Source organism: Trachemys scripta, chromosome 2 (genome assembly GCF_013100865.1).
Source record: "Trachemys scripta elegans isolate TJP31775 chromosome 2, CAS_Tse_1.0, whole genome shotgun sequence".
NCBI classification, from domain to species: Eukaryota; Metazoa; Chordata; order Testudines; family Emydidae; genus Trachemys; species Trachemys scripta.
In genome coordinates this window covers 169,046,375-169,060,511 of record NC_048299.1, presented here as the reverse complement: position 1 = coordinate 169,060,511, position 14,137 = coordinate 169,046,375, and the positions used below count along the sequence as shown (strand labels likewise).

Below are 14,137 nucleotides of genomic sequence, written 5' to 3'. Positions count from 1 at the left end.
CAGAGCTAGATTCTGCCACCCATATACATATTGAGTAGTACCTTATTCCACTTATGGGTCAGAGTGGAAGAATTAGGCCCTTATTAGGTAATTGAGGTTGGTTTCCTGTTCTGTTACTTATAAATGTATTAATTCTTCAGTGCTCTATAGTCTTTTGGATGGATATGGGGCTACTGTGACCTGTCCCAATTGTTCTAGAATGACTGGATTTCTTTAAACTTTATTATAACTTTTTGATAATTTGGAAAACTGAATTTTTATAAATAAAAAAATCTGAGAAGAATGACTGTCTTTCTTATTTAGGTCTGGATTCCCTAACTCTCACAGGGTCAGATTCTTATAGAAGGTTTTCTTAGATAATCTCATTGTCCCATCTGACCTTAAAAATCTATGAAATATATATACTTACTCACTTTAAGAACCTTATTGTAGGAGTGGTCTCACTGAAGTCAGTGGGACTACTTATGGGCCAAGTTGCTTATCAATGTCTCATGGAGTTATATACTAGTCAACATGAGCAGAATGAAGCGGTAGTAGGTCCTTGACTGCTTAATGGGATTGTACACTTTAGTTTTGGTGGCCATGATTCTCCCCACCTGCAAGTTCTTAACCAATGGCCATTCTGAGCTAGACCCCTTTGCCCCCTTCCACTGGCCTCCTCAACTCTTTGGCAAATGGTCAGTGTCTTTGCCTGGCCGAGCACAGCGTTTAGTTGTGCCTGGGCAGGTAAACAGAGGCTAGAAGGCTTTCAGCATCTCTGGCACTGTGTGCCTGTCTGTTGAAATTCAAGCAGGAGATTGGTTCAGTATGGAGTATGCTACTTCCAAAGGCATAATGGATAAGCAGGGAAAGGGAGGGGGTAAAATAGGCCAATGAGAGTAGAAGGGAGGGACTGATGGTAAGGAAAAGAGGGGAGAGAGAGGTTGTGTCCTCTAGTCTAAACTCCTTTCACCTCCTCTCCACTTCTTCCTTTTTCCATTTCTTCCGCTTCCCCACTACCCTTGACTCTCATCTTAAGTCTTCAGCAAGTTTAAGCTCCTTGCAGCAACTACTGGTATAGAAAGCATTGCTCCAGTGGTGCTAATGGTTCCTTGCAGAGGTGACCTTCCTCTTAGGAATCACCAGGAGGCGCTGCTTCCCTTGCTACCAATGCAAGAGTCAGGGCAGGGCAGTGTATTAGAGGGACAAACTACAAATATGGGGAAAACTAACCTGCTGAATGTCCCCAGCCTCCAGTACTAGAAGAGCGAATCTGTTACTGTACTAGGGACATTCTGGTAGGACCATGTGGTGGTTCTTAAGGACATAAGACTTGTCATACTGAGTCAGAGCAATGGTCCGTCTGTCACTGTATCCTGTCTCCAACAGTGGCCCATACCAGAGCTTCAGGTGAAGTGTACAGAACAAGGCAGTTGAGTCTTTCCCTCCTGGCTTCTGGCAGGCAGAGGTTTAGGGTCATCCCAAACATGGGGTTGCATCCCTGATCATCTTGGCTAATAGCCATTGATGGACCTATCCTCCATGAATTGACCTAATTCTTTTTTGAACCCAGTCACATTTTTGGCCATCACAACATCTCATGGCAATGAGCTCAACGGGTTAATTGTGCATTGTGTGAAGAAATACTTCCTCTTGTTTGTATTAAACCTGCTGACTATTAATTTCATATAATGATCCCACATTTGTGTATTGTGGGAAAGGGTAACTAACACCTCTCTATTCACTTTTTCCACACCATTCGCGATTTAAGAGACCTCTACCATATCCCCCTTTAGTCGTTGCTTTTCTAAGCTGAACAACCCTAATCTTTTTAGTCTTTCCACGTATGGAAGCCATTCCACATCCTTGATCATCTCTATTGCCCTTCTCTGAACATTTTTCAGTTCCACTATATTCTTTTTGAGATTGGGCGACCAGAACCGGACAAAGTATTCAAGGTGTGGGGGCACCTGAATTTATAGAGTGGCATTATGATATTTTCTGTCTTATTTTCTATCCCTTTCCTAATGGTTGCTAACATTCTGTTAGCCTCTTTGACTGCTGCTGTTCACTGAGCTGAAGTTTTCAGAGAGCTATCCACAGTGACATCAAGATGTCTTTCTAAACATTACTCTGATTATTAGCCATGGTGGCATTCTTTTAGTCCTCTTATTGTCTTTTCTGGTTGGGGGGTAAACATTTACTCTGAACCTCTGTTATGGTGTTTTTAAATAGTACCCCTGCTACTTGTAGGTATTTAACCCTTGTGATAGCTCCTTTTAATTTCCATCTAACAATCATCCTCATTTTTGTATAGTTCACCTTTTCAAATTTAAATGTTACCATGGTAGGGTTTGGGGGGCTTTTATCCCCTCTATGAGAATGTTAAATGTAAGTACATTATGGTCACTATTACTGATTGGTTCAGGCATAGTTACCTCTTGGCCCAGATTCTGGGCTCCAGTTCGGACTTAATCAAGAATTGCTGCCCCCCAACCCCTTGTGGGTTCCAGGACTAGCTGCTCCAAGAAGCAGTCACTGTTGGTATCTAGAAATTTTATCTCTGCATCATGCCCTGAGGTGACATTTACCCAGTCAATATGGGGATAGTTGAAATCACCCATTATTATTGCGCTTTTTGCTCTTAGGTAACTCTTAGATTTCAGGACATAACCACAGGGAACTTACTTGGGGGATTTCATGGATTCCCAGTGTGACAGGCCCTTCATAGTAGATATGTTCTGAAAAACAAATGGATGATGATTGTGCAATGCACAAAAGAAACAAGCAGCTGATAATATGCACTATTTTATAGCAATACTTTGAAACCCCCGGTGACAAGTGCTCTAGGACTTAAAAAAGCTTTATGGACAACAACTCTCTGAGAGAAGTGTAAAGGTATGGACCATCTTCTTAGTGTAAGAGAGATTATTCAGAGTCCCAGTGTAATCACTGCCCATGTGAGTAAAGTTGTGCAGGTGCTTCAGTGTCTGCAGAATCCGGGCCTATAATTCCTGTCTGGTATTTAGCAAAACTAAACAGAACAGGGTTTTGCAGTATTTTTAAAATTTTGAGTCATTACTCGATGCAGCAGAGAAGCCTCAGACTCTAAGGCTCCTGCTTCATGGGCAGAAGTGAGCAACCATGGCAACAGCTCTTTGAAAAGGAAAATGCTTCCCATGGCACAGGTGAAGCAGCTGGAGAGTCCAGGCCATGAGCCAGCTGTAGTCTAGTGAATTGGATTTAGGGTCAGCAGCTAAAATATCCTGAATTCTAATCCCAGTGTTGATGTCGACATTTTGGGCCCCTTAGGCAAGTCACTTGCCCACTCTGCCTTCATTTCCTCTTTTATTAAAGTGAGGTTTAAGAATTTGCAGAAGCAGAGGTGTAGATGGGAGCTGTCTTATTTGTAAAGTGCTGGTGTGAACAGTGCAGTGCAGAAAGCAGCCCCTTTCTGTAGAATCTCCTGCAGTGGGTTGTGTTTGAGAAGGAAAATGCAGCAAGTGGGACAGGCAGCTTGGAACCAGGATCAAACTGCCCAACAAGACAACAGCAGAGGACAAAAGTGGAGGAAGTATGGGCTCTGAATCCTTCTCTAACAGTTGGAGATAGAGACTCTTCAGAGATCACGTTAGTCAATGAAGTCAGCCCTGGAGTATTTCAGAACTGGCAAGAGATTGAAAGTGAAATGGCGGTGTCCTAGCTTTGCAAAGCCTATGTTTGAAACTGAAATAGGCAAGATCATACAACACACGTGCTTCTGAACGTGTGGGGATGCTAGTATCTCCCTGGTGAAGGTAGATGCTAATTTTTCTACTACACCATAAGTCAAACTTTGACCATCCCACCAGGGCTAGATTAAGGCAATCCTGGGCTGTAGATGTACATCCCCCATTAGGAGACCCTGAGGTCCTGCCCATGTGTTGTGGCCACACTCTTGCTTGAGGTGGTAGCAGTAGGAGCTATTCCTAGGACTACTGTGTTGAGCAGAAACCACCACCACCAGTACTATTTTCTGGGGCATCTGGGGAAGCCGATCTAGAATTTAGTAGGAGGGTAGGTGTTGTGCACCCGCGAGTTCTATTTTTTTGTGAGCTGGGTGAATATCAGTTCCACTTCACAGATGGGGAAATAGACTCTTCTCCCCTTCACCAATATGTGGGCCTCTGCTGCGGGGGATGAGAGCAGCTTTAATCTTCAGCTACTGGAGGCTCCCAAGAGATATTCTGAATCAATATGACCAAACCCCTAGCTGACCAGAACCACCCACTTTGGTGGCTGTGTTGTTTAAACCAGGACCCTGAAACCAGTGTGATTGCCTCTCCATGGACTTTACAGAGCTGGGGCTACAGCAGAAAACAGTGTCTCCCAAGGCTGAATCCAACTGAATGCATATCTTGCTTTTGGGATTCCAGTTTAACATAGTATTCTTGATACAGTACATCTTCCTAAACCCTTGCATTTGCCTATCAGTGGGGGGCAAATGAGATAAATTAGTTGCCGTAATTATAACTAAGACAAACACTTAGCGTTGTGCATTGAATGCAAAGTATTGCCTCTTTGGAACTTTCCTGTCTGAGTTCACATAGGTTATACAGTGTGAAAGACTGATCTTATTTATGGGATCAATTCACAAATCATGGTAAACTTTCCAGTAAAAAATTTCCCCCATCTTCATATTTGCAAGATACTAATAAGTCACAGCATCTGTTAATGTCCCAAGAACACTGGCTGTTTTGCACTATCTTCCATGTTCAACCCTTCTCTTAAGGGCTAACATGACTGAAGAGGTTTTCTTCAGAACATCATAAAAAGGTCTCTAGGTACTGCTGACTTCAGGCTTTCTTTTCTATTTTGTGGATTCTTTTCACTCTTACTTCTTAACAAAAGTAATTTACTCCTTCTCCCTGCCATCAACAGGTCTCTAGCAATTTACAGTAGGAAGTGGAGCGGGTAAGAATTTCCTGAGAATTACTTCAAGTTACTTGTTCTTGTGAAGCTGCCTCTCATTTCTGACAAAACACCTATAATGAAATTCTGACGCCTCTTTCTCAACTCTTTCTTAGGCTGAAAATCTTTGAACATTCTCACACTTGTTACACTATATAAAGGCCCCAGTACATCTGCACCCACCTCTTCCTTTTCTGGGCTTTAAACCTTTATAGAATTTTTACTTTTTTCTGTGTGAGTAATCATACAGTAATACTTAGCTCTTCTAGGGCCTGCACCCATTCAACTCAATGGCACAACTGCCATGAATTCTGTTGGTTCAGAACTGATCTGAACAGTGCTCATCTATAAATATTGGAGCTGGGTGAGTATCTTTAACTCACTTTATGGGTGGGAAAAACTGAGGTGGAGAGGATGAGTTTCTTGCTGAAGGTCATATGGCAGATCAGACCAGAACCCAGCTCTTTGGTGTAGCTGCTTGCTGAGAATACGTGTCCATTTCCTCACAATTGCACTCAAAAGAAATACCTAACTTCACATCTCATATTCTGCAAGTGTAACTCATTCTACACACAAGCCATTACATGTGTATGTTCATTTGTAACTAAGGTCCGAGTTAAGGTTTTTCGGTTGAGTGTGATTGCAAGAAATTGGGTGTGTGCTTTGAGCATCCTATGTTGGATCTGAAAAAGCGAGTTTGTGCAGCCGCAAAAGTCTGTGAGTGTGTTTGGGCATTAATTGGGTAAGGTCTCTGAGTTGTGCTGGATGTGGATCCTAATGTTACCAGAATGAGTGGTTTTTCTGGTTTTTGTGACTGTGTTGATGGGCACTTGAGCAACCCTAACTCTTATGTAACTATTTTCTTGTGTGGGATATGAACGACGATCAGAAAAATTCCTCCCTAGAGAGAGGAAGCTCATCTCTAAACTTAATACCACAAAGACTTTAGCAATGATTTTTTTCACTACTAAAGTTCACCTCTTTGCCTTCTTTGGAACAGCTGAGAGTATAATAGGTTTAGATCTCAAAGAAACAGACATAAGTTGTTCGGAATCATGTTTGAGAGCCCTCGTGAGCTTTGCTAGTCCAGTTGTGACCATTATACAATTTGTTTAAATAAAAGTAAAAAGATAGGTAACAAATACTGTAATTGAAACAAAGATGTTGGTAAAACATCCATGTATGTTTGTTCTGACATGACAGTTCTAATCATGGGTTGCTCATCTAGAAGTAAAAGATAATAGAGGAAGGAAAATGTTCTCTATTAGCCACCTTCGACTCCTCCTCAATTCCTTTCCACTACACCCTCCTCTCTCTCAGCCCCATATATTCCTAGTTCTCTCAAAAAAGATCCACAAGATCTATAAATGGAACAAACTATAAAGCCTGTGGCTTTTTTAGGAGCGGGGTAGGAGAAAGCTTTACAGTCTTGGTTGGCCACTGTAGTGAGAACAAAAACCTGCTTGCAACTATATTTAAACTGAGGTCAAATAAAATTTGCTTTACAAATGTTACTCAATGTGCAATGAAGATGGGGCTCTAATTGACAAAATTCAGCCCTAAAAAGAGAACACTCTGCCATCTTCACACTTCCTTCACCTCATATTTGACAGTTCAAATTATGGCCTTCTCTACACAGGGCAATGGTCAAATTTAACAACAATGCTAACAACTGGGCCATGTCTACACTAGAGACCTTACAGTGGCACAGATGTACTGCTGCAGCTGTGCCGCTGTAAGGTCTCCCATGTAGCTGCTCTATGCCAGTGGGAGAGAGCTCTCCTGTCAATATAATTAAACCACCCTCAACGAGTGGCTGTAGCTATGTTGGCAAGAGAGCCTCTCCCACTGACATGGCGCTGTCTGCACCGGTGCATTTGTCAGTGTAATTTATGTCACTCAGAGGGTTGTTTTTTCACACCCCTGAGTGACATAAGTTATATCGACAAAAGTGCTAGTATAGACACAGCTTTCAAATGTGGCTGTGTTGAGCTGCTCCATGTGGGGCTGGAGACCAAACTGCATTACAACATAGTGTAAAAATGTACATTGACTATCTAGAAATACCACATCTCAATTTTGGAGCCCCATCATCTACCAAACTTAACCCCTTCCCTCTGTGGATTGCATGGGAAAGTCCTGGCTACCCAATGAAAGTGGCTATTAAACCACATGGCTTCTATTAACAACTGTGTGATAAGGTTCCGTCATTAATTGAGGGCAGCTTCTAAATGAAGATACATGGCATTATTTAAACAATCAAGTGTTGTTTTATATCATGATGTACGTCAATTAGTGAAAACAATCTCCCTGCCAGGCTAAGATTAAGGATCTGCATACCCCAGAAGGGTTTGGCTGTGTGGCTTAATGTGTAAACAGCAGCTTGTGCTGGGCTCAGGATCGACTCTAGTTCTCCTTAATGCGTTTTCTGCAGGGTGTTATTAAGCACTTCGTCAGAAGAAGACAATCTTCCAGTAGATCTGTGGGTGTCTTATTTTTTCTTTAATTCAGTACACTATTGAGAAAATCTCTGAATTTAATTTTTCTGTCTATCTGGTTTGCAGAATTTACATAATTGGTTGCTCGTGCAGTATTTCTCTTCTATTCTTTTTGATATCTCTGTACTGTATGAAATGTCTTAGCAATTCCCCTGAGGTCATCTTGTCAACAGTGCAGTGTGCGGTCACCAAACCCACAGCCCTACAGGAAATGAATTATCATAGCGCTGATGGAGATGCAGGTGACTCGGGAAAAATAGCTTTCAAAACTAACTTACTAAACTGCCATTCTCTTAACTCCCTAGGAAATTGCCCTCCACCCGCCTTTCTTTTCAAATCAGCCCAAAGAGATGAGCATGGCATCACGAAGAGTAAGAATTTATTATTATTAGAGATCCTTAAATAAAACCAAATACTTTAGATGGTACCAAAATGTATCGTGGTCCAAATGCTGCAGTCTTTAATCCTTACTCAGGCGCAACTTCTATGAAAGGATTATGGATCAGTGAACAGGAAACACAACTTTTGAGATAGGAGACATTTCTCAAGTAATCTTGTTCATTAGCTCAGCCCTTGCTTTTACAAAAATAGGAGACAGTCCTGCAATAGTCCTCAGATATGCAAGCAGTCTTGCTGAGATAAGACTGCTACTGAACATAAGGGGTGTAGGCCCAGGCTACTTATTTACCTTATATATTGAGTTATAGATTATCCTTCTAAATTCCCCGTGAACTCTGATGTATATAGCACTCAGACCTCTGTGCCATTAAAACACAAGCTAGTGAGCCCGTTATGCAAAAAGAAGACTTTAAAAATAAAAGGACGCTCTCCTACTGTGTTTCTGTCATCCACTAACATTCTGTTGAAGTAAACAGAATGTTAGGAAGTAGTGGTACATTCAGCAGCACAGCAGGTGTGTCCTGCTTGCAGTGTTCAGCACCCATCAAGTGTTTAGTGTGCTAGGTAAAATTACCTCCTTTTTTCTTTCCACAGAAAATAAACCTTCGGCCATTCGGCTCACAGAGTTTCTGTGAGTAGGCTAGGATACTCTTCCCATTTATGATGAGATTAATGTCCATAGACAGTTCTTTGATGTTCTGTCCTACGCAGAAAACAGAAGAAGAGTTCAGGGAGAGAACTGTTTGGAAATTGAGCTATTATTATTTATTTTATAATGAATTTATTAATTAAGTGAATTAAATTATTAGTTTATTATTTATTTTAAAAAGATCCTATTCTTTTCTTATTTAGGCCCCAATTTCACTGAGAGTTCCTGAAACCATAGAACACCCTGCGATACAGAAATTGCCCTGTAATGTCCCTGTTGGTAGATAACAAGACATGTAGTGAATGAAGAGTTTCACAGTAGCAGCCATGTTAGTCTGTATCCTCAAAAAGAACAGGAGTACTTGTGGCACCGCAGAGACTAACAAATTTATTAGAGCATAAGCTTTCGTGGGCTACAACCCACTTCTTCGGATGCATATCCCACAAAACCTTATGCTCTAATAAATTTGTTAGTCTCTAAGGTGCCACAAGTACTCCTGTTCTTTTTGAATGAAGAGTAGCTTCCTTTTGAGGCTACTGGATTCAAACCCTGCAGTCAGGGGTTGTGAACAAGCATGTGCAAGGATTGTAATATAACCCTCAAACTTGTCTCGCTTGTGAACCCCGAAAACAGACATGTCCCCAGACGTCTTAGTGATGCACACGAGTGAGCGCAGGGCCAGTTTGGCCACAGCAGCTCAAGTGTTATTTTGCGGTGTGGCCGCTCTCACTCTCTAGCTAGGCTAACTCCGGAGGAGTAACTTTGAGTTAACTTTGCAGCGAAGACAATACCCAAAGGACAACCCCCTGCCCGAACAAGTTTACAATGTGAACAGGCTGACAAAGGGTGGGAGGAAAAACAAAGGTGTGGGGAGGGGTGAAGTGACTTGCTCAAGGTCACACAGTAAGTCAGAGACACACTGAGAGTAGAATCTATGCCTCCTGAGGCCCAATCTGTGTCTGAGCCCCTGGACCCTCGCATGAGAGCGATAAACCCTCTCATGTTTTATCAAAAGCACTTGGTTATTATTCATCAGACCTTCTTTAACACTGACACATGCACAATGAAGTATCTTATTTGTAACACTCAAAAACAGCACTTTACTTACTTAAGACCATTGCAGCTCTGACGTTAAAAGTATTTGTTAAGATATTGGAACAGTCATCGATGCTAAGAGCAAAATCTTGCACAGGATCTGTCAAAAGGTAACAGGCAATTGATTTTTACTTTTATTTCCAATGCATGGGAACTCTACTTCATAAAAAATAACGATAAAAGAATAGAATCCTTATGAAAATCAAGTCACACATATTTTCTTTGAAATCCTCCCAAACATAATCCCCATACTCCGACATCGTGTGGCTAAAGGATTAGACTGCTCTGTGCCTATTTCACCGACATCACGCTAATCCCAACTACGTTCGCTTTCAGCCAGAATGTGGCTGGGACCTGCCGTGGGGAGAGACAACTCAAAATGGGAGTTCAGGGATGGCAATCAGGACTCAGTTGAAACAAGAGTCCTTGCACAGCTGCACTTTCCAGTGTCCCTAAACTCTCATTCCCTCTATCACAGTGACTTGTGCTTAATAATAGAACATACATGGAATATCAGGGGTGGAAGGGACCTCAGGAGATCATCTAGTCCAACCCCCTACTCAACGCAGGACCAATCCCCAACTATTCCCCCCCCGACCCCTAAATGGCCCCCTCAAGGATTGAACTCACAACCCTGGGTTTAGCAGGCCAATGCTCAAACCACTGAGATAATAATAATTAATACTATAATTATTATTTATCGTTCTATTTGTATTGCAGTAATGCCTAATAGAGCTGGCTGGGAAATTTAATTTAGGTATGTGAAAGTTTTTGGAAATTTTTTCATCCTGAATCAGGACAAAACGCCAAAAATTCATTTTTTTTCCCGAATTGAAATCTATTTGTTTTTTCAACATTGAAACATGATGTTTCTGAAATGAAAAATGCCTCCAAGCTGGATGCTTGGGTGCTGGGGTACAACAAACTCTGGCAGCTGCTGTATGAAATTGACAAGATTCTTGTCAGTTTTACTGCTGCCTATCACTGAATAGCAGCATGAAACTAACCAGACTCTTGTATAAATTGAAATCCTCTCCCTCCCCCTACATTCCTGCTTTCTAGCCATTAGGACCTGGCCTGTCCTTAAATTATTTAATACTTTAACGCTTTGTCAATATATCCATTTCTGATGCTGGGTGTCGACAACAACTGCAGCTGAGCCAGTGCTGAACTGGTTTAACTGCAAGCATAGCCTAGCGGTTCTCAAAATGTGGGTCAGGACTCCAAAGTGGGTCGCGACTCCATTTTAATAAGATCATCAGGGCTGACATTAGACTTGCTGGGGCCAAAGCCCCACCACCTGGGGCAGAAGCCCAAGGGCTTCAGCCCTGGTGGCGGGGCTCAGGTTACAGGCCCTCTGCCTGAGGCTGAATCCCTTTGGCTTTTGGCACCCACACCCAAGGCGGCAGGACTCGAGCAGATTCAGGCTTCGGTCCCCCCCTCCTGGGGTCGTGCAGTAATTTTTGTTGTCAGAAGGAGGTCACGGTGTAATAAAGTTTGAGAACCCCGGGCGTAGACCAAAACAAACTTGTTAAAAACATTTCAGAAACCGTGGGTGACTTCAGGGAAAGTTGCCTGGTGAATGAAAATCAGGTCACTTAGGTGCCTAGTTAAGGACTTAGGAACCTAATTTGTTAGTCTCTATGCTCCTATTTTTGAAAACCTTAGCCCAGGCTTTGTAGGTGACATTTTATTGAACTGAAAACGGTGGGATAGGGACAGTTTCACATCTTTGCAATTCTAGCGGGGCACCATTTAGGGGGGCAAAGTGGGGCAGGAGCCCCCCCTGAGTTTTGTACAGGAGGTATGCGAGCTTCCAGGTGGAGCTTTTAGCTACAGCACAACATTAGTGTGAAATGTAAGTTCTGCAGAGGAGATGTGCCCCTGGGGCAGGGTGTCAGTATTTTGTTTACAAACAGAGGGAGGGTGATTAAGATAAGGAAGGGCTGGTGATTAAATTAAGGATCTGGAAGTCTAGCCTGTAAAACAGGAATTCCTGGGGAAGTGGGTGGCTGGGAGGGAGGAGGTTGTTTTAGAGCAGTGGTTCCCAAACTTTAACAGCCCGTGAACCCCTTTCACTAAATTGTGAAATCTCGTGAACCCCCTTCTAAAAATGAATATTTTCAGGGATTTAAGTTTAAATTTCCTCAGTGTGATGGATGCCCCAACCGCTGGGCCCCAGAATCTATGAACCTCTGAAAAATATTTTTAATTGAAACTTTTTTTAATGAACATAGAAAAACCAGAAACCAAAAATGTTTTTTTAGCTTTTGTTTAAAAAAAAAATGGTTTTGAATAAAAATAAATTCATTTTTGGTTTTTAAAAATCAGAAAATGTTTCATGAAAACAGTTTTTGAAAATGGACCATTTTTCCGTTTCAGTTTTTTGTAAATTTTTCTTGGGGAATTTTGAAAAATGTGAAAAAAATTCAAAACTTTCTGTGAAAAAAGCTTGGTATGTTTCACCCACCTCTAGTTTCGGGTGAGGTTGTGGCTGGTGGTAACCAGGAGGGCCGTGGTTCTGGCTTTAGATGAGATTTGACAAATTCCTGGGGCTCGGGCTGGGGTTTGGGCTGCCGGCTCCCCCACTGACGGGGCAGGGCTCGGGCTGCTGGCCCCAATTGCCCGGCCCCGCTTTCCCTGGGGCTCGGGCTACCAGCCCCATGCGGAGTGCTGTGGTTCGAGCTGCCGGCTCCCCCGCTGACCTGGGCAGGGCTCGGGCTGTTGGCTGCAACTGACTGGCCCCACTGTCCCTGGGGCTTGGGCTGGGGTTCAGGCTGCCGGCTCCCCCACTGACAGGGGTGGGGCTCGGGCTGCCAGCCCTTACTGCCCGGCCCCGCTCTCCCTGGGCTCGGGCTGCCAGCCCTGCGTGGAGCGCTGGGGTTTGGGCTGCCGGCTCCCCAGCTGACGGGGGCAGGGCTCGGGCTGCCTGCTCCAGCTGCCCGGCCCCGCTCTCCCTAGGGCTCAGGCTGCCAACCCCTACTGCCTGGCACCGCTCTCCCTAGGGCTCAGGGTGTCTGCCCTGCAACTGGATCCCACCTGCTGTCTCCAATGCCCGGGGTCCTCTGTTTGCCATTAGTGACATTTTTCTGGCGAACCCCCTGTAACGTTCTGCGAACCCCCAGGGGTTCACGAACCCTAGTTTGGGAACCACTGTTTTAGAGATAACACAGGGATCTCAGAAAAAATACAGCCAAGCCCTCTGAGCCAAGGTTACATTCAGAAAGGGGGAGATTTGGGGACGTATGTGAAAAGAAGGGCCAAAACCAAGGGAAGGGATAGCAGTGGTATAAAGAAGTTCCCACTATACCTGTGGTACTTATGTGGCCCCATCACCGTAGTATCTGAGTGCCTCACAAGGTCTAAGCTATTTCTCCTCACAGCCCCTCGGTGAGGTAGAGCAGTGCTGTACATTGTACAGGTGTCAAGTATCAGGGGGTAGCCGTGTTAGTCTGTATCTACAAAAACAACAAAGAGTCTGGTGGCACCTTAAAGACTAACAGATTTATTTGGGCATAAGCTTTCGTGAGTAAAAACCTCACTTCTTCGGATGCATAGCCTCATTGTACAGGTGGGGCACTGAGGCACATTCATTCTAAAGGCCAGATTTTCAAAGGTATTTAGGGACCTAGCATGATTTTCAAAAGTGCCTAGAAGGTTAGGTGCTTTGTAAACCCCACTAGATGCCTAGCTACATCTTTGGGTGCCTAAAATGGTTTGACAGGTTTCAGAATAGCAGCTGTGTTAAGCTGTATCCGCAAATACTCCTGTTCTTTTTAAAAGGTTTTTGAAACTCTGTCCTTAACACACTGGCCTGAGATCATGCAGTAAGTCTATGCGGGGAGTAGTACTCAGGTCTTTCAGAGAAAGGCTCGTTTGCTGGATAAGGAGCTATCTCTCTGCTGCATGCTGCCAAAAAAAGAGGACTCTGATAGATGAGAGCAAAACCAAGGTGGCCAGTTCTCTGAGACTCCAGCAAATGGTCCCAGGAGGTTAGAATGGATGTCCTGGTTGACAGCATGAAAAGCAGCACAGAGGTCAGGAAGGCTGGAGAATGAGAGTCAGATAAGAGGAGATCACTTAACTCCCAAGAGGTGGCAGGTTCTGTCCCATGCTGGGTTGTAGAGCAATGGCTACTGTGCAATTTTACATTTTAACTGAAAACCATTTTGTTTTGTCATTTTTTTGTTCTGAGTTCGAGAAAAGGAAGGAATCAGAAAGTGTCATAAAAGTATCAGATGTATTTATGCCTCAAATTCTTAAGGTTTCAACTGTATCCAGGCCAATTCCAGAACAAAGAATAGAAATTACATCCACAGAGTCCATAAAGTTGATGATTATTATCATGATTTGTATTATTCACTGGGCACCATCTGTGTGCTCAGCACTGTTCAGAATATGCCAGAAAATGTAGTCCCTCAGCCAATGAGTATAAAATGTGTAGCCCTGGATAAGATGGCTCAGATATTTAAGTATGAAGTATATAGTTATTAAGCACACGTTAATATCTATGAGTGGAGGCACTGACGGCAATAGAAGTTTTACTGGATTCAGGAGTAGAAGATTT

General features: G+C 43.2%; 1 protein-coding gene across 1 annotated transcript in view; it reads right to left on the bottom strand.

Moving 5' to 3' along the window:
* LY86 (lymphocyte antigen 86) overlaps positions 1-14,137 on the bottom strand; it is a 39,499-nt gene that overhangs the window by 2,359 nt on the left and 23,003 nt on the right. Inside the window, exons 2-4 of the mRNA XM_034762263.1 lie at positions 9,584-9,670; positions 8,401-8,529; positions 2,668-2,720 (exon numbers count right to left, since the gene is read on the bottom strand). Of these exons, the coding sequence (XP_034618154.1) occupies positions 2,668-2,720; positions 8,401-8,529; positions 9,584-9,670 (269 nt within the window). The remainder of the gene's footprint in view (positions 1-2,667; positions 2,721-8,400; positions 8,530-9,583; positions 9,671-14,137) is intronic.